The sequence below is a fragment of the Geotrypetes seraphini genome, chromosome 10 (assembly GCF_902459505.1).
Source record: "Geotrypetes seraphini chromosome 10, aGeoSer1.1, whole genome shotgun sequence".
NCBI lineage: Eukaryota > Metazoa > Chordata > Amphibia > Gymnophiona > Dermophiidae > Geotrypetes > Geotrypetes seraphini.
This window is the reverse complement of record NC_047093.1, coordinates 27,005,786-27,025,483: the sequence shown is the minus strand read 5'-3', so window position 1 is coordinate 27,025,483 and position 19,698 is coordinate 27,005,786. Positions and strand designations below refer to the sequence as shown.

The window sequence follows — 19,698 nt, the reverse complement described above, 5'->3', positions numbered from 1 at the left end:
ATAGTAATATCTGGAAGAGGTAGAATATCTTCTAGTCAAGGACGATTTGAGATGTTTCTGGTTTAGATAAGAAAGTGGTCATAGTATCTGTTTTTTTAATCTTAGCTGAAGTTTCCAGATGAGATTAAGCCAGGCCAAGTGGCATATTGCAATTGCCAGTGTAGATATGCAGGAAGAAGCATCAAATGTTCATCTAACCATATACTTTCTCGTAGTGAACAAGTTCTTAGATAACTGTTGAAATTTTGTCTGAAGGAGGAATTGTTCAAAACTGATAGTTTTTAAAGTAAAGATTTAAAATAAATGGACATGTAGAATTGATAGTCCATAATTCTGTGGAGGAGCATAAGCATAAGATTGTGATCATTTGAGGAGATTATACAACTGATGAATTATTTCTGAAGTTGAGTTCTGTCAAAGCCTGGACACTTGAATTCTACACCAAACCAAAAAGCAGATCAGTCCACCAAGTGAAAAAATCCGATAACAAGTACCAACTTGGCCATATTTCGCCCTCAGGCTACATCAAGGGTAATAACTATATGTATATGTTACTATTAGCCCATGCATACATTGCCATACATTGGGAAGACCACCAAACCACTCAAGCTATTTTAGCACATAAGAGTGCACTCAAAACATCTGTGGTCAAACCACTGGTGTAATACTTGAAAAATCACATGTTTCTGAAGATTGCTTTAAGCATGCCATATCCTACATGGAAAGGTGGTGATCGATAGATCTATTAAATCTATTTATAAACATTTGATCACAGTCACCTTTCATGGACTTGAGACTGATTTCACTGTGTTTCTGTAATACTGTATCTCTACAGGATACTTTATCTGTATTTATCTGTATTTGATCCATCATTTTTTATATATTGCACTTGTAATTTTTATATATTTGAGCTTTGGTAACCATGTTTTTAAATTTTCTAGCTGTTATGTTTAATGAATTTTTTAGGTAGTTTTTAACATCGAGATTTTAAGTTTTGCATTTTATGTTACCCACAATTGCTTTTTCTTGAAAGTCCCTGAAATGTTTTTAGTCACTTTTCAGAAGTTTTTAAAAGGTTCCTCAGCTTTAAGGTTATTTTTTGCTTTTGAGATTTCTTCCATGGTTAAAACACACCAGTGACACCATTAGAATGCGCTCCAACACTATGTTTTAAATTGGTTTTAAACTCTTTTTTACTATTTTGAGATAGAGATGTTCAGAAACCCATAAATACCTAAAATGTTAGGGGAAAACAGTTATTTTTAATTGTTTGTATTTTGAGTTTACTATGAGTTTTTCACATGCAGTCCTCATTACATTTAAGGACTTTAATTTTTAGAACCTTGTTTAGAGTCAATGTTTTAAGCTTTCACCTTGTTTTGAGTGGTTTTTACTGGGTGTTTTTACCTATTATTCATGACAGGCTTTCTGACATATAAGTTAGGTTGAGTTCACAGGTTTGGTTGATTGCCAATTTTTACATACCCAGGACTGAGTATTTTCTAAACCTCTATTTGCAGGTTTTGCTGTAATTTTCACTTAATACAAAGTTGTTGATATTCCCAATTCACCAGTTTTTACATACTATTACACTGTGCATTTGTTTTAAATTGGTCTTTTTACTACTTTTAACATATTACAATGTTCATTTGTTTTAAAGTGGTTTCTCACTGTTTTATTAACATGCTATTATACTGTGCATGTTTTAAAGTGACTTTCACATTGTGCACTCATTCACTTTAACTATGCCTGCTTTTAATGGTACATTTTTTGACACTAAGCTATTTTATAGTTCTTCAGCACTGGTGGAAACTGACTTCAGCTGGGTAAAGCCATTCTTTCATCAATCATCTTCTGTCTTTTTGTTGTTTCAGTTGTATGCTTCTAACGTAGCCTTGTAGGTGAAACGTGGCCACAGAGGGAAAACTGCTTGAGTACCTAAATAAATGCATGTAAATCGTTCTGAGCTCCCCTGGGAGAACGGTATAGAAAATTGAATAAATAAATAAATCAGGCACTATTCCTGGGAGCATTTTGATTAAAAATGAACAAAGATCAGGTAAAATACTGAAATACGATAAAAACAAGAAATTATGAGGAAGGCACAAAAAAAAAAAAAAGAAAGCAAAAGTTTGAAACACTGTAGAGAAACTGAAGACAGCTTCTCAGCTCCACAGGAAACGGAGAACTGACTGTCCTATGGGAAGGCACGTCTCATGGAACACCATTTTGTAATAATTCATTTAAGAAAGCAGCCATGGTGAAAGTCTATTGAAACCCAGCCCTGATGTACATTGCAAAACATGCATGTCAGCATAGGGTTTGGCATATGCCAATGTTTGGCATTTAAGATGGATTAAAAAAAAAAATTTCCAGTATTATAGCATTTGAGCACTTCATATATTTATTGAGAAACTTTGCTATTGGTGAGCCAATGAGGAAACTTGCAGCTTTTGAAAAACTTATCAGGTAATTTTTCCCGTGAAACAAGCCACTTCTGAGGTTTAATATACTTAGAAACACTTATGTGTATGCAAAGAGAGAATAACTTGATATAATTGAGTACTTTTGAGATGTTGGACTGGTGATTTTGATCCTTGATGGTTAGCCAGTCCTGTTAATTTATTTTACCCCTGTGAAACGAGATCGACAGGAAGGCACTGACACATGCATGGCAATGGGCACTGCCTAATGATTTAAAGTATACTCATATATAAAACATATACCAATGAAAACTGCTTGAGATAAGTAACTCAGCTGCCTATTAAGGGAGAAATGCACTATGAATATGTTTAAAGTTCAAAAGTTAAAATTTTATAGGATTGGATTTTTAAATCACATTAGTTAAGCTTCACTTAAGAAAAAGTTTCAAAAAAATTAAGTCCAAATTGTTTGGCCTATGACTGGAGTAGAGAGCTATAATATTACGCTGACCGTTCAGTCCATGATAGGACTACGCGTATGCTCCGAATCTGAGGCCTAAATAGGATTATGCTGCTTAGGTAGTGTATTTCCCATATTAAGTGGTATATATTTTATATATGAGTATATGATATTTTGACCACTTGGGTTTATTATATTTAGTCTATAAAGATTTAAAGTGACAGTGCACTTGATAGGGTTTCATAGCAGGTTCCATGGATGTCTCCCACATGTAAGTTTATGATACCTGCTTGTCCTCTGAGAATCTATATTTTTGTACCCAAGACAATGGAGGATTAAGAGATTTGCTCGGGATTACAAGGAGTCACAGTGGGAATTAAACCCAAGATAAGTAATTGCTGCCTGCAATATTTCATTTTTCAAGCATTTTCTTTAACAAATATCAATGGATTAGAACTGTTTGAACCAGACCTGTGCTGCAGAACTGTGTTTTCAAAGTAAATGATAGCAAATTTCAGTGACTGCAACCATATTGAGTTTAAAAGCATATGTAACAGTGAGCAAGGAGGCTTTTTTGAAGCCCGTGAGGTTCTTACCCTATCTAGTCTTCAGCAAGATTCATTCTGACTGATGACGGGGATCTGAGCTCTTTTCCTCCTTGTATAAATAGAGTGCACGATACAAGTTTGAAATGTATGTTTAACTTGTTTAAGAAGTGAGCAGGTATATTTGGTATCTGAATTTAAAGAAACCTACCGTATTTTCACGCATATAACGCGCGCGTTATACGCGTTTTTACCTACCGCGCATACCCCTCGCGCGTTATATGCGTGAGCGCGGTATACCAAAGTTTTAAAACATAGTTCCCACCCCCCCCCGACGCCCGATTCACCCCCCCAGCAGGACCGCTCGCACCCCCACCCCGAACGACCGCTCGCACGCGCTCCCATCCGCACCCGCATCCACGATTGGAGCAAGAGGGAGCCCAAGCCCTCTTGCCCGGCCGACTCCCCGACGTCCGATACATCCCCCCCCCCCCGGCAGGACCACTCGCACCCCCACCCCGAACGACCGCTCGCACGCGCTCCCACCCACACCCGCATCCACGATCGGAGCAAGAGGGAGCCCAAGCCCTCTTGCCCGGCCGACTCCCCGACGTCCGATACATCCCCCCCCCCCGGCAGGACCACTCGCACCCCCACCCCGAACGACCGCCGACTTCCCGACAATATCGGGCCAGAAGGGAGCCCAAACCCTCCTGGCCACGGCGACCCCCTAACCCCACCCCGCACTACATTACGGGCAGGAGGGATCCCAGGCCCTCCTGCCCTCGACGCAAACCCCCCTCCCCCCCAAGAACCTCCGACCGCCTCCCAGCCGACCCGCGATCCCCCTGGCGACCCCCACGACCCCCCCACCCCCCTTCCCCGTACCTTTGGTAGTTGGGCCAGAAGGGAGCCCAAACCCTCCTGGCCACGGCGACCCCCTAACCCCACCCCGCACTACATTACGGGCAGGAGGGATCCCAGGCCCTCCTGCCCTCGACGCAAACCCCCCTCCCCCCCAAGAACCTCCGACCGCCCCCCAGCCGACCCGCGATCCCCCTGGCGACCCCCACGACCCCCCCACCCCCCTTCCCCGTACCTTTAGTAGTTGGCCGGACAGACGGGAGCCAAACCCGCCTGTCCGGCAGGCAGCCAACGAAGGAATGAGGCCGGATTGGCCCATCCATCCTAAAGCTCCGCCTACTGGTGGGGCCTAAGGCGCGTGGGCCAATCAGAATAGGCCCTGGAGCCTTAGGTCCCACCTGGGGGCACGGCCTGAGGCACATGGGCCCAACCCGACCATGTGCCTCAGGCCGCGCCCCCAGGTGGGACCTAAGGCTCCAGGGCCTATTCTGATTGGCCCACGCGCCTTAGGCCCCACCAGTAGGTGGGGCTTTAGGATGGATGGGCCAATCCGGCCTCATTCCTTCGTTGGCTGCCTGCCGGACAGGCGGGTTTGGCTCCCGTCTGTCCGGCCAACTACTAAAGGTACGGGGAAGGGGGGTGGGGGGGTTGTGGGGGTCGCCAGGGGGATCGCGGGTCGGCTGGGGGGCGGTCGGAGGTTCTTGGGGGGGAGGGGGGTTTGCGTCGAGGGCAGGAGGGCCTGGGATCCCTCCTGCCCGTAATGTAGTGCGGGGTGGGGTTAGGGGGTCGCCGTGGCCAGGAGGGTTTGGGCTCCCTTCTGGCCCAACTACCAAAGGTACGGGGAAGGGGGGTGGGGGGGTCGTGGGGGTCGCCAGGGGGATCGCGGGTCGGCTGGGGGGCGGTCGGAGGTTCTTGGGGGGGAGGGGGGTTTGCGTCGAGGGCAGGAGGGCCTGGGATCCCTCCTGCCCGTAATGTAGTGCGGGGTGGGGTTAGGGGGTCGCCGTGGCCAGGAGGATTTGGGCTCCCTCCTGGCCCGATATTGTTGGGGAGTCGGCGGTCCTTCGGGGGGGGGGGGGAGGGATGTATCGGACGTCGGGGGGGGGGCATCAGGCTTTCAGGATGGGGACAGACCTTCAAGGGGGGACAGTGCACGGAAGTCAGGGGGGTGAACGGAGAGTCGGGACAGCGCACGGAAAGTCAGGGCGGGCGAAAGGAGCGTCGGGCAGCATGCGCGGTATACCCGTGAGCGCGGTATATCAAAGTTTTTGTGCAAATCATCGTGATTTCTGCGCGCTATATCCGTGTGCACGTTTTATACGGGTGCGTGTTATTTGCGTGAAAATACGGTACTCTACCTGCATATTGTTGATAATCAAACCAAATGCCCCAGATTCTCAGCCCGCTGTGCCAATCACTAGGCTACTCTTCCATTCCAGATGCAGCTCCTCTCCTAGAAAACTTGAGCTTAGCTCCCCTACCACATAGCCACTGAACGAATTCAGTCCCAATGCAGTTTCATCTTTTAATTTGACATTTTACTTTTAAATTTCATTTTAAACTATTTAAATACTCGCCTGATAAATGGTATATCAAAAATAAAGAAAACTTGAAACTTCATCAGATTGCTGAATCCCTTTTGTAGTTATAGCAAAGCGGATGCAGACCAGGAATTTAACAAGACTGATTAGACCCAGATATACTATGCATTAGGTGTGCCCCAAAGGGACCGACATGTAGCCTGATCTGCAAGATTGAAGCAAAGTCTCTTTAAAGTTTGATTTTTTTTAGAATACAAATGACAAGCGAATATTTATAGGCAACCTACAAGAGAACCCAGAATAAGTGGAGGTATCATTAGGTAAAGTCTGCATTGATTCTTGCCACCTCAAACATACCTCAATTATACGGTCCTGGGGTTTCAGTCCTGATTCTTCTGCAGGTGAACTGGGGTCTACAGCTCTGATATATTGGCCCGGTTTGGTTTTTTCACTGTGGAGATTAAATCCATAACCATTTGGCCCTTTCTTCATGGTACACAAACGAGGCCGTAGATCCTTCTGCTGAAAAGAAAATAAAATAGTATGAATAATGCCCAAAAGGGGTGCCCTACACTTTGAACATTTTTAGATTGTCTTTTGGAACAAAACATTATGTACTACATGAACTATATCTTGCACCGAGCAGAGATTAAGATAGATTAAGAAATTTTATGGGTCAGAACAAACAAAAATAAATTTGAATTTGTAGTTCTGCTTATGTGGTTGTCATGTTACTCCATTAATATATAAAAACTAGAAACAATGGGACAAAGAACATGTGCTTGTTGAAACTTAAGTAGATTATTACATCTAAGCCTTTGATCCTCACAGAAAACTCAAAGCTGAGAAGAATGAACTTAGGGGACCCAAAGTGATAAACTGGACTGGAAATGGGTTGACAGACAGATGACAGAGTGGTGATAAATAGAATTCGATCAGAGCAAAGGTTAGTGGATTGCCTTGGGGGTCAGTAATGGGAGAGTGCGACGCAGTGGTTAAAGCTAAAGCCTCAGCACCCTGAGGTTGTGGGTTCAAACCGATGCTGCTCCTTATGACCCAGGGCAAGTCACTTAATCCCTCCATTACCCCAGGTACATTAAATAGATTGTGAGCCCACTGGGACAGGGAAAAATGCTCAAGTACTTGAATAAATCCATGTTCTGAGCTCCCCTGGGAGAACGGAATAGAAAACTGAACACATACATAAATAAATGGGGCTGATTGTGGTTTAATGTATTTGAGACATTGATGACAAATAGAAGGAAAAGTATGCCTTTTTTGCGGATTATACGAAGGTCAGAGTAGATACCTCGGAGGGTGTAAACCATGAGAAGAGATCTCATCAGAATAATCAAGGTCCGGAAGTTAAAATTTAATGTGACATGCAGCGTGATGCACTGGGGGTACAGAAATCCAAGGATGATGTAAGAGATAGGAGGTGAGAGATTAATAAGCACAGCTCAGGAGAGGAACTTTGGAGTGATAGTGTCCAAGGATCTCAAGGTGATGAAAAATGGGACAAGGCTAAAGGATGCTAAGCTGAATACAGAGGGATACAACCAACAGAAGAAAGGTGATGTGGTGAATGCCTCTGTGCAAGTCATTGGTGAGGCCTCACTTGGGAGTATTGGGTTCAGTTTTGGAGACCGTATTTTGTTAAGAGACTTCAAGTGGTTTAGAGAAAAGTGACAAAAACGGTATAGGGTTTTGTGCTAAAAGACGAGAAGAGACAATGACCTGAAAAAAAGGAGGAGATGGGGGTTATGAGAGACATACCGCAATTAACAGAAAATGTTAAACCAAAGCGCTATACAATGATAAAACCAAGGATAAAGGGAAAAACAATTAAAAAAAAAAACAACCCACCAATAAAAACAGACATGGTAAATAGACCAAGATGAGAAAACATACTAGACACAGTTAGGCTTACAATGGAAGGAGAAGTTTACAATATATTGTAGGTAAGGGAATAAAGGGAAACAAGAGGTAAAGGGTAAAAATATAAAGTTACTATGTTGTTCGTAATAAGATGGTCTACAAAGAAGACACATCAAATGACTTTTATAAAGTAGCAGGATTTTAACTGACTTAAGAGATTTTTTCAGACCTTAAGTATAGTGCTAGAGAGTTCCAGAGTGGGAACAATGACTAAGAAACTAGAATACCAGTTAATGTCAAGAAACATCTGTCTAAAAGAAGGGAACAGATAGCAGATGTTGATTAGAAGATCAAAGATCCTTATTGGGGGAATAGGGGGGCAAAAACCAGGCAAAAATGAGGGAAGTCCAGAGGACTGAATCTGGAAAGTGAGTACACTGTATTTGAATGGTATTCTGTAAGATATTGGAAGCATAGGTTCAGATTTGAGTAAAGGAGTAATATGGTCATATTGTGAGCGGCAATACAGGAAAAGGAGAGTGGTATTTTGAACAAGCTGAAGGTGACGTTGATATTGTGAGAGTCCAATTAAAAGGGAGTTACAGTAATCCAGCTTGGAGAAGACCATTGAGTGTAAGAGAATCCGAAGAGAGTTGTGATTTAAGAGCGACCGAACAGAAAAGCTGATGAAGTTTGAAAAACGAAGAAAACACTAGAAATGTGTGAATGGAACGACATGTTAAGGTTACTCCAAGAATCTTAGTAGATGATGAATATGACAGGGGAATACCTTTCAAAATGAAGCCTTTTTCAGAAGTAGGAATATGACAGAACATGCACTGAGGTTACATGGGGTCCTGAGTTGAAAACAACATCAAGAAGTACCTTTTCATGGAGAGGATGACAGATAACCTGCCATCACAAAAAATTGCACCCTCCAAAATACAGGACAAAAAAGTCACCTTTCTTTAAAAAAAGGGAGAAAAGACCTCAGTGTCTAATAGGGGCTCTTTAAGCTTCCCATATAGACAGGCTAGTTTTAAACAGAATTTAATCCTAGCAGACACATCCTTGGTCAGAAAAACTCCCAATTAGTAAGTGAACCTCTATTCTAATTTTCTAATAGTTTTATATATTTTCTTATAGTTTTATATATTTTTTTAAACTTTTCTTCAAACAACAATTGTCAAAAATAAAAGTCACTTATCTGAGCACTTCGATATTCAGGTGTAGTCCTGGAGTAAAGCAAGCAGGAAAAACTGCTCTATGGAAGTTTAAAAAAATATATAAAACTATAAGAAAATATATAAAACTATTAGAAAATTAAAATAGAGGTTCACTTACTAATTGGGAGTTTTTCTGACCAAGGATGTGTCTGCTAGGATTAAATTCTGTTTAAAACTAGCCTGTCTATATGGGAAGCTTAAAGAGCCCCTATTAGACACTGAGGTCTTTTCTCCCTTTTTTTAAAGAAAGGTGACTTTTTTGTCCTGTATTTTGGAGGGTGCAATTTTTTGTGATTTATTTTGGGCATCCTTTTCTTGATTTTTTGGATATTTTTGTTAGATAACCTGCCATGCCTTCCTGTAGGAGATAATGGGGATGAAAATGATAAAAAAATGCATGGGATACACACATGGTGCTTAGATGGCAACTCCAGTAATTGGGAAGCAAAGCAGACTTCTATGGTCTATGCCCTGATCATGGCTAGGGTGGAGTGGGGCTTTGATGACAGCTTCAGTAGATGGGGGAACAAGGCCAATGCAGGGCAGATTTCTATAGCAATAACAAAGCAAGGTCATGTAGTATTGCTCATAGCATAAGGTATTATGCATCTTATTGGGCAAATGGAATAGACCAGTGGTCTCAAACTCAAACCCTTTGCGGGGCCACATTTTGGATTTGTAGGTACTTGGAGGGCCGCCGAAAAAATAGTTAATGTCTTATTAAAGAAATGACAATTTTGCATGAGGTAAAACTCTTTATGGTTTACAAAACTTTCCTTTAACAGTTAAAAGGAAAGATATATAAACTATAAAGAGTTTTACCTCATGCAAAATTGTCATTTCTTTAATAAGATATTAACTATTTTTTCGGCGGTCCTCCAAGTACTCTATTTTTTCTGCAGCCCTCACATTTAAAGTTTAATATCTTTTATTTCTCAAAACTGGCACATTTCAATCACTATATTGAAAATAAAATCATTTTCCCTACCTTTGTTGTCTGGTGACTTTATTTTTCTGTGCTTTCAACTATGTTTCCAGGGCCTTCATGTCCTTTGACTGTTTTTCTCTCCGTCTTCACTTTCTGCCTTGCATTCATCTTTGGCATTAACTTAATGTTCAAATTTTCTGCTTTCTTTTCAAAATCTATGTTTCCATGTCTTACCTTCCCTTCCTATCTCTCTCTTCTTCCGTCCTATTTCCATGGTCTGGCATCTCTTTCCTTCCTTTCTCTCCATTCCTCCTTCCTTCCTTTCCCCTGGTCTGGCATCTGTCTCCTTCCCTCCCCCAACTTTTTATTTCTTTCACCCTGCCCCCTTCTTTCTTTCTCTCTCTCTCCGTGCCCCCTTTCTTTCTTTTTTTCTTTCTCCATGCCCGCCCTTCCTCTCTCCATGCCCCTTTCTGTCTGTGTCTCGTTTCCCTTCTTTCTTTCTGTCTCTGTCCCCCCTTTCTTTCTTTACTTCTCCCTGCCCTCCCCCCAAGCCACCACCATTGGGGAACAGGCCGCCACCGCCACAATCAGGTAACAGGCCACCACCGCCGCAATCAGGGAACAAGCTGCCGTCGCTACAATCGGGGAACAGGCCAGTGCCGAGGTCTTAACTCTTCCTGCTTATCTTCCCCAGCGCGGGGCCAACCAATTCACGCCACCCGACGTCAATTCTAACGTCGGGAAGGAACTTCCGGGCCAGCTAGGCAGCGATTGGCTGGCCCGGAACTTCCTCCCCAACATTAGAATTGACGTCAGGTGGCGAGAATTGGTCGGCTCCGAGCTGGGGAAGATATGCAGGGAGAGCTAAGACCTCGGGCGCTGGCCTGTTCCCCGATTGGGGAGGGCAGTGGGAAGGGAAGTAGATTGGGGATCCCTGCTTTAGGCAAGGACAGATCGCGGGCCGCAAAATTGTCCCTGGGGGGGGCCGCATGCGGCCCACAGGCCGCGTGTTTGAGACCACTGGAATAGACCATGCAGGTCTCTCTGCAGTCATCTTGAGATCCATTGTATGAGAATTTGTGTATAGCTCTGAAAAGCTAGTTTTAACACTATTCCAATCAAAGGTGCCTACAACTTGCTTGTTGACATCTGTATTTGAAATAAGGCTTTCTCATGTATTAACATCTCAGCTGGAGGAGTTCAGCACAGAAATTGTATGCTACAATAAACAAAGCACTTCCCAGCAAGTCAACTGGCTCATCACTGTATTAAATCCATCAAATATCTACTAGCTGTTTAAAATGTGAGTCAGATATTTTAAATAGAATTTAAAGCAGAGGAATACAATTTAGACAGCAGTAAAACATAAGTCACTAGTATCAGATAGTTGCGTGCTTACAGGAAAGACCTAAGATATAGATTCTCTGAACAATCAGCTTTTCAGAACAAAGTGTGCTAAACTCAAATATCTCCCTGGATAAAGTAAAGGAGCTCACTCAATACTAAAGATGCTCCAGCACCAAAGCGCTGGCACCTATGCAGGATATTAACTGGAAAATGCCATTTCCCTGCAATTATTTCAACATCTGAATTTTTTGGAAGTAGTATTTATCAATTGACAAACTGACATCTCAAGCAAAAAGCAGAATGGACGTGAAAGTGCTGGAGATTTTGAGAGCGCTGAAAAACAATCCTCATGGGAAAAATCTATTTTCTTTCCTTATCAGACAGGTCCAAACACAATTTTGCTATACTAGCAGTGGACTGACAGAATTAGATTGCTGACATTACCCTGGTAGTGCTATAGAAATTTTCAATGAAAAGAATTACTACCTTACGGAGTTCTTTCTCCCCAGCAGTCTCTTACAATTCTCTGCCTCCCAACGACTCCAACCCTATCCCTGCTGATAGATCCTGGATTGCCTTTGAACTTGTATCCGAATCCCAGATCTCTAAACTCTGTCTCAAACTGAAATCCTGCAATTGCATCCTGGATCCTTTCCCTTCCTACCTTTACGAAAACATTTCCGCGCAGGCCATCTCCTCCCTTACCAGGCTTATAAATTCCGCTTTACTATCGGGCCTGTTCGTCACAGAAATGGAACACATTGCCTTGTCCCCTCTTCTGAAAAAAGCAGATCTCAACCCTTCCTTACCATCTAACTACCGCCCCATAGCAAATATCCCTCTCCTAACTAAACTGCTAGAGACCATAGTCGCCACCCAGCTCTCTTCTTACCTAGAGAGATTCTCCATCCCTACCAATATGGCTTCAGACCCAGCTTCAGCACCGAATCCCTCTTAGTTTCCTTAATTTCTAAGGTGCAACAACTACATTCTCGTAACAAATTCGCTATCCTATTACAATTCGATCTCTCTGCAGCTTTCGATGTTGTCCACCACGACATACTACTTTATCAACTTTCCGAGATAGGAATTGAATCCACCGTCCTAAAGTGGTTCTCAAACTTCCTACGCTCTCGCTCCTACACTGTCAACACAAATGGCACCTTGTCCGTTCCTTGGACACCATCTTACGGTGTCCCTCAGGGATCACCCCTATCCCCTATTCTCTTTAACATCTATATGTCCTCCCTGAAACTCCTCCAATTATCCCCCCTTGAAACAATCTACACATACGCTGATGACATCCTTGTCCTCTTTGAGACAGACCAGAACCTCACCAACCTCCACGAGAACATTACAGCTTGCATAATGAGACTCCATTCCTGGTCCTTCTCGGTACAGATGAAATTGAATGAATCAAAAACAAAATTACTCTGGCTCAGCCCAAAATTAGAACACCTACCCACCCTCTTCGCACTACCCTCAGGCGCTGCACTGCAGCTTGAGTTCTCAAGCAAGGTCCTTGGCATCATTATCGATTCTTCTCTCTCCCTCAATGACCGCCTCAACTCCTTGGCTAAATCATGCTTTTTCAGCCTCCACATGCTGAGGAAAGTAAGATCCTATTTTCGCCAACATTTCGCCGTCCTTGTCCAATCCATTATCCTCTCCAAATTAGACTACTGCAATGCCATCTACTTAAGCCTATCAAAAAAAAAGTCTTCAAAGACTCCAGCTAATCCAGAATACTGCAGCCAAGTTGATCTTTGCAAAACACAAGTCTGACCATGTCTCCCCACTCCTAGCCAAACTTCACTGGCTCCCAGTGATTTCCAGAATCCATTTCAAATGCTCCTGCCTGGCTTTTAAGAGCATTCACGGCATCCTTCCTCCCTTAATCCCACTATCTTATAACTCCTCGAATCCTGGCTCTACTAGACTCGCTCAAAGGTATAAATTATTCTTCCCCTCTCTACACGGTATTCGCTATGTAGGCAAACTGGGAAAATCCCTTCTCTTCAGAATCACAGGTCTTTGGAACGACCTTACTACCCCGCTGCGGAACCTGGGCTCCCTCCAATTATTCCGCAAGCAACTGAAAACCTGGCTTTTCACTAAAATGTAATTCTATCCCCCCTTACTCTTCTCTTCTATATATAAGTTCATGTAAACCTTTTTTTTCCTTCTCTTCCTATATTTTAAGTTCTTGCAAACCGTGCCAAGCTCCACAACATCCATGGAAATGATGCGGTATATAAACTTAAGGTTTAGTTTAGTTTAGAAATTAGTAGTAGTAGTATATGGGATGATATTGGTAAACTTGTTCTCTCCAGTTGCTGATAAAGGAGCAAAACCCACGAGACTGATTCCTTATTATCCCACCAGATCAGTCCAATCTTATTTATCACCTACCCTGTTACAAATGGTGGCACAATAAAACAAAAAGGTCAAATACACTTTCCCATCCCACCATCACCAATGAGATTTTTAAATCAGGCGATCGTATGCTTAGGCATGGGGTTTGAACCTGTATGTAATTTGTATAAAGCAATAAAGTAGGGATTATACTAATAAATTTTAAAAAGGTCTATCTTTCAAAATTAAATGTAGAATTTTGGTATTATAAAATAATTTACTGGGCAGTCAAGTATAAAACTCACCAGAATACCAATGCTTTCACCCTATAACATAGTAGATGACGGCAGATAAAGACCCGAATGGTCCATCCAGTCTGCCCAACCTGGTTAAATTTAAATTTTTTCTTCTTAGCTATTTCTGGACAAGAATCCAAAACTCTACCCGGTACTATGCTTGGGTTCCAACTGCCGAAATCTTCGTTAAAACCTACTCCAGCCCATCTACACCCTCCCAGCCATTGAAGCCCTCCCCAGCCCATCCTCCACCAAACAGCCATATACAGACACAGACCATTTTAGTTCAATTTTTAATATTTTCTGATTCTAGATCCTCTGTGTTCATCCCACACTTCTTTGAACTCAGTCACAGTTTTACTCTCCACCAACTCTCTCCGTAACGCATTCCATGCATCTACTACCCTCTCCGTAAAGTAGAATTTCCTAACATTGCCTTTGAATCTACCACCCCTCAACCTCTACCGTAATTGTGTCTTCTGGTTTTACCATTTTCCTTTCTCTGGAAAAGATTTTGTTCTACATTAATACCCTTCAAGTATTTGAACGTCTGAATCGTATCTCTCCTGTCTCTTCTTTCCTCTAGGGTATACATATTCAGGGCTTCCAGTCTCTCCTCATACGTCTTCTGGCACAAGCCTCCTATCATTTTCATCGCCCTCCTCTGGACCGCTTCAAGTCTTCTTACGTCCTTCGCCAGATACGGTCTCCAAAACTGAACACAATACTCCAAGTGGGGCCTTACCAATGACCTGTACAGAGGCATCAACACCTTCTTCCTTCTACTGGCTACGCCTCTCTTTATACAGTCCAGCATCCTTCTGGCAGCAGCCACCACCTTGTCACACTGTTTTTTCGCCTTTAGATCTTCGGACACTATCACCCCAAGGTCCCTCTCCCCGTCCATGCATATCCACCACCACCTTCTAGTTTAAATGACTAGAAACATAGTGCCTAAATTTCTCTGCAAGGTTTCTTTTTCCTATGATTATACAAAGAGGCAACTGATTAAGGAAATGTACACAAAAGTATGAGAGTAAAATAAATGACATGCAAAAGGGTGGGGCAGTGCTAATTGCACGACTTAAGATTAAGGAAAATAATTACACATTGCAAGAAAGTTAAGACACTTATCTTAATCACTGCATTCCAGCCTTTATGATTCCTTCTTATTTAGGGCTAGATTCACAAAACATGGTCGTTAAGACCGTGTGAGTTGCTATTGGTTGACTTTTTGGCCGACTCTGGAACAACGATTGATGTTCCAACAAGTTTCTTAATACCGTCTGAACAGTCACTCTGATAGCAACTTCGACACATGCGCAGAGCTGGTTTGGGGGAAGCCGGAACAGCTGAGCAGCAGGGGAAGCATCAAAGCAGCCTCCTGCCACTCAGTTGTTGGGGCTTTTTTCTAATGACACAGTGTGTTACACATGCACAATATCTGCCCCATTAAAAAAAATGCCATGCCAGCCCTCCGACGACCCCCCCCCCCCCAACAACCCACCCCAGAAACAGAATAGAGGCAGGAGGGATGCCCACTTCCTCATGCCACTGGTTGCCCCCTTAACACCCCCCTCCCCCATATCTGGAAATTAGTTGACAATAGGAGGGATGCCCAGTCCCTCCTGCTCCTCGGGCCCACCACTGCAAAATGACAGGCCTTCCCTTTCCCAGTGCATCCTGGGTTGCATGAGGAGGGGCCTAAGGCCCTGACTGGCTTAGGTGTTTGACCTCATTTGCATGCCAGAATCATAGAATGTGGGACTGCACAGAAAACCACACGGTGAGCCTGTTTATAGAGCATCTGGTCGGCAAATACGATCGGTTGCTAACCGGTCAAATTGGTTTAGCAACGATCGGAAGCTTTAGTACATTTAGCCCTTAGTGCTTGCTTGAATCCTGAAACCGAAGTGATCAATTTCCTCCTATTCTGAATGCCAAGACGTTTTACTATTTAAGTCTTGGACAGAAAATTGACAGTCAATGGTGAGGGACAAGATTCATTCATGAGATGGGAATTTTAAAGTCAAACACTAAGGAACTTTGCTTCAGACCACAGGAGAGTCATGTTCAAAGTCTTCTGGCAAGCCATGGAGACTGTTCAAAACCAGGAAGAAAAAAAAAGATAGGTGATTTGTCGTGACCTCGGTTAGCTACATGAGGTGCCGATATGAAGCTTGAGATTTCCCCCCAGATTTCAGGGTAAGCCAGCCTAGGTAAGATGATAGGGCATGCTGCCTGGGACCGAGACCATATATTACATTACATTGGATGATGGGTGAGTGAATAATGAGTGGGATCTTCTGTGTCTGGTTGAGGAGGATTGATTTAGTCGGTTATATTAATAGGGGTAAAGGTATACAGCAAAATCATAGACTTTACTATGCTTCAGTGTACCGTAAATTTAAAACATTTTCATAAATCAACTACACAAACCCATAAATGTTTTCCCATCAGTCCAGCTCTCAAACAGAAGTCATTAGCTGTATTAATCCGGTGAATATTGATCGAATCATATTTCTGTTCTGTTACCTGGGGCTCAGAAAATGACAATGGAGGCAGATAAAGACCATACAATTTATCCAGTCCGCCCAAGCTCAGATGAAACATGTTGCTCAGTTCTGCAACTATCAAAGCCACAGTGACAAAGCAACCATTAAAGCTTAAATGGAATGTTTCCACTTATAAAAAAAATAATAATTCTGCTTACCAATCTCTTATGGCAGACCACACAATGATGTTCAAATCAATACACAAGCTTATTTAAAGCACAACTAGAATAAACCTCAGTTCACTTTTGGAAGAAAAATTGAGCGTAATCACAAACTTACAAAGTGTCTCCACAACTGCTTGTGTGGAGTTCAGATCTGTTGGGAATTCTGTAAGATCAAAATTTACATTATCCTTGCAAGTCAAGAAGATAATGTTCAACATACTGCATAAAAGATTGTTACTGATTTTTCAGCTCCACAGAACAGGACATATCCTCTGTTTACCCAGCAAATCCTTCTCTTAACTAGCTGCCAAGTAACAAAATAGTTCAACCCTGCTGGCAATGCAATCCATGTTGTTTCACACTAATAATCCCAGACAAAAGGCCAAGTGCTCCAGTAGTTCCTTGTAAGAAACATCTCAACCCAAAACTAGAATCTAAGTGAAGAAAAAAAAATTGTGTGAACTGCAGAACCTTCTATAATTGTTAAGTTCCATCTTCCTTGTATGTCTTACCTAATCATTTTCTTTCCTTTAATTGTATTAGACCAGTCCAGACTAATGGGTTAAATCCACCCAGCAGCAGAAGGAAACACACAAAATAGCTCCAAGTACTTCGCCATTAAGGGTATCGTGCAGCCTGGAATATTCCATATTTGAAATCAAAGTCACAGTGTCAAAAGCTGTACTGCTCACAAAAATGAGGCTTGGGCTGTAGAGTCACAGAATAAGGCAAACTCAGAGACTTGGAACCCTGATGTGAAAGAAATGAAGTGGAGTAGTCACCACCTGAAAATGAAACACACACATGGAAAAAAAAATTGGGACAGGGAGGACATCTGGATTGGCCTGGTATGATTAAAGGAAAGAAAATGCAGTTAAGACAATTTTACCTTCCTTTTCATCTATACTAGACCAGTCCAGACTAATGGGATGTAGCAAAGCAGTGATCCAAGTAGGGTGGGATAACAAAACCTTAGCAATGGAAGGTGAAGAGCTCCAAAAAGAAAAAAAAAAACCCTAGGACTTAAGCATGAGTTCTAAGACAAACATGAAATAACCCTCCCCCCCAAATGGAAGAGGAAAAGAGCAACTGATATACAGCCAGGAAGCCTTGGACCCGGCTAGAATCAGGAGTAAGCACTAGGAGACGAAGCTGAAATCATCAAGTCCTGAAGAAAAGGAAGGCTTAATATACCAGCAGAGAGCACATCAATTAAATCCAGAAAGCATAATCCATGATCAAAGAGGCACAGAAGCTCAGACAGATACCCAGCAGAAAGAACAGTGGGCAGTGGAGGAAATCAAGGAAGGAGCCTTTACCAGAGAAACCAAGGAATGGTAAGAATAAAAAAAAAGAATCTGGGGCGATTGTAAACAGAAGAGCATCAAACTCACTATACCACCATATGGTAACAGTGGTTAATGTAGCTGATTTAAAAGAAAAGTTTTGGACAAGTTCCTGGAGGAGAAGTCCATAGTCTGCTATTGAGATAGCCTTAGGGAAGCCACTGCTTGCCCTGCGATCAGTAACATGGAATGTTGCTACAATTTGGGTTTTTACACAAAATTTGTGACCTGGATTAGCCACTGTAGAAACATGATGCTGGGCTAGATGGACCACTAGTCTGACTCAGTATTGCTATTCTATTCTTATATTATGGGAGAGGGGGGATGAACATGACCCCTGGAATAGCTTTCATCCAGCCACCAGTAGCCCGTGCAAAAAGACGTGCCAAAATACAGAAAAAGTAGAGGAGCACAGAGCTCCTAGAGCAGCTCCACTCTTAAAACATGGATCGCTGCTATAGCCAGAAAGATAATGCAGCAACTAGGGCCATAGAACAGAGCTACAACCTCAGCACCCTGAGGTTGCAGGTTCAAACCCAGCACTGTTCCTTGTGACCCTGGGCAAGTCACTTAATCCTCCATTGCCTCAAGTACACTAGGTAGATTGTGAGCCTGCTGAGAAAGATAGGGAAAAATGCTTGAGTACCTGAATGTAAAACCGCTTAGACAACCCCCATTGATAGGTGGTATATAAATAAACTTGGATCTTCACACGACGTCATAGACCCCACTGGTTAGATAGGCTTATACTTTGCCACTGCATTGACAAATGTAGCAGTGCTCCAGCTGATGATGCATCTGCAGGTTTTACTTACACCATACGACTTCAGAAAAAGGATGGAGACATCTGAATTTAACTTCCACTGAAAGCAATGTCTTTATCCATCCTCCTTTTTTCGGAGCCATATGGTAACCCTATCTCCAGGCAGATCTTTAGACCTTACATCCCAGCTAGGGCTGTAGCCAATGTTTCAGAGAGTCCATTGCAGCTAAGATAGCAGTGCTCTGTGCTCCGTGCTACAAAATTAAGGTACACAGACGTGTAGGAAAGGAGCCTGAAGGCTGCATCCCAGAAGTAGAGATGAAGCCAATGTTAACGGAGAAAATGGATCTAGGCCATAAGACACCAGCTGGAGAATTTATGGAGATGCTGAGAGGAAGCAATGCAGACAGTTCAAGATAGAGTGAGGCCTCAAATAGACGGAGCCACAGTGAATATCTAAGACAAGGGTCATGGGAAAAAAATCCAAAGAAGGAGCTAGTCAGTAACCCCAAAGACGAAGAAGTGCTCAACATTCAGATACGGAAGCATGTTCCACAAAACAGGTGAAGCCAGAGAGTTGAGCTCAACACACAGAGATGGAACCATGATAGATGAAGAAAGGAGGCAATGTCCTGCATACAGAAATCACAGTATGCTGTATTCACATAGGATACTTGTTCCACTTGTGGTTAAGAGAAATATGCTCCGTGTTCAGAAATTATGATACTGGCACTTTACTAGAGAAAGGAGGTAACCAACACGCTAAAGGAGGACAGCAGAAAAGGAAGGTGCCAGCATATAGCAAACAAGGAAGCTGCTATTATTACATTACATTGATGTCTTCTATCCCGCCACCACCTTTCAGTTCTAGGCGGTTTACAACAAGAAATTAGCCTAGGAAACTTGTCAGTACACCACAGATAAAAATATTGCCTGGCAGTAACAGAGGACACTGCCATCCTATCATAAAAAGGAGGCTGGCAGAGCAGGCAATAAAATCACTGGCGACA

At 42.8% G+C, this 19,698-nt stretch overlaps 1 protein-coding gene across 2 annotated transcripts in view; it reads right to left on the bottom strand.

Annotated features, from left to right (window-relative positions):
• Window positions 1-19,698, bottom strand: part of SLC9A3R1 (SLC9A3 regulator 1) — a 67,495-nt gene that overhangs the window by 29,482 nt on the left and 18,315 nt on the right. The window contains exon 2 of one of the 2 annotated variants that reach the window (XM_033961318.1): window positions 6,188-6,352. In XM_033961318.1, the coding sequence (XP_033817209.1) occupies window positions 6,188-6,352 (165 nt within the window). The remainder of the gene's footprint in view (window positions 1-6,187; window positions 6,353-19,698) is intronic. The other variant, XM_033961319.1, reaches the window with a different exon arrangement.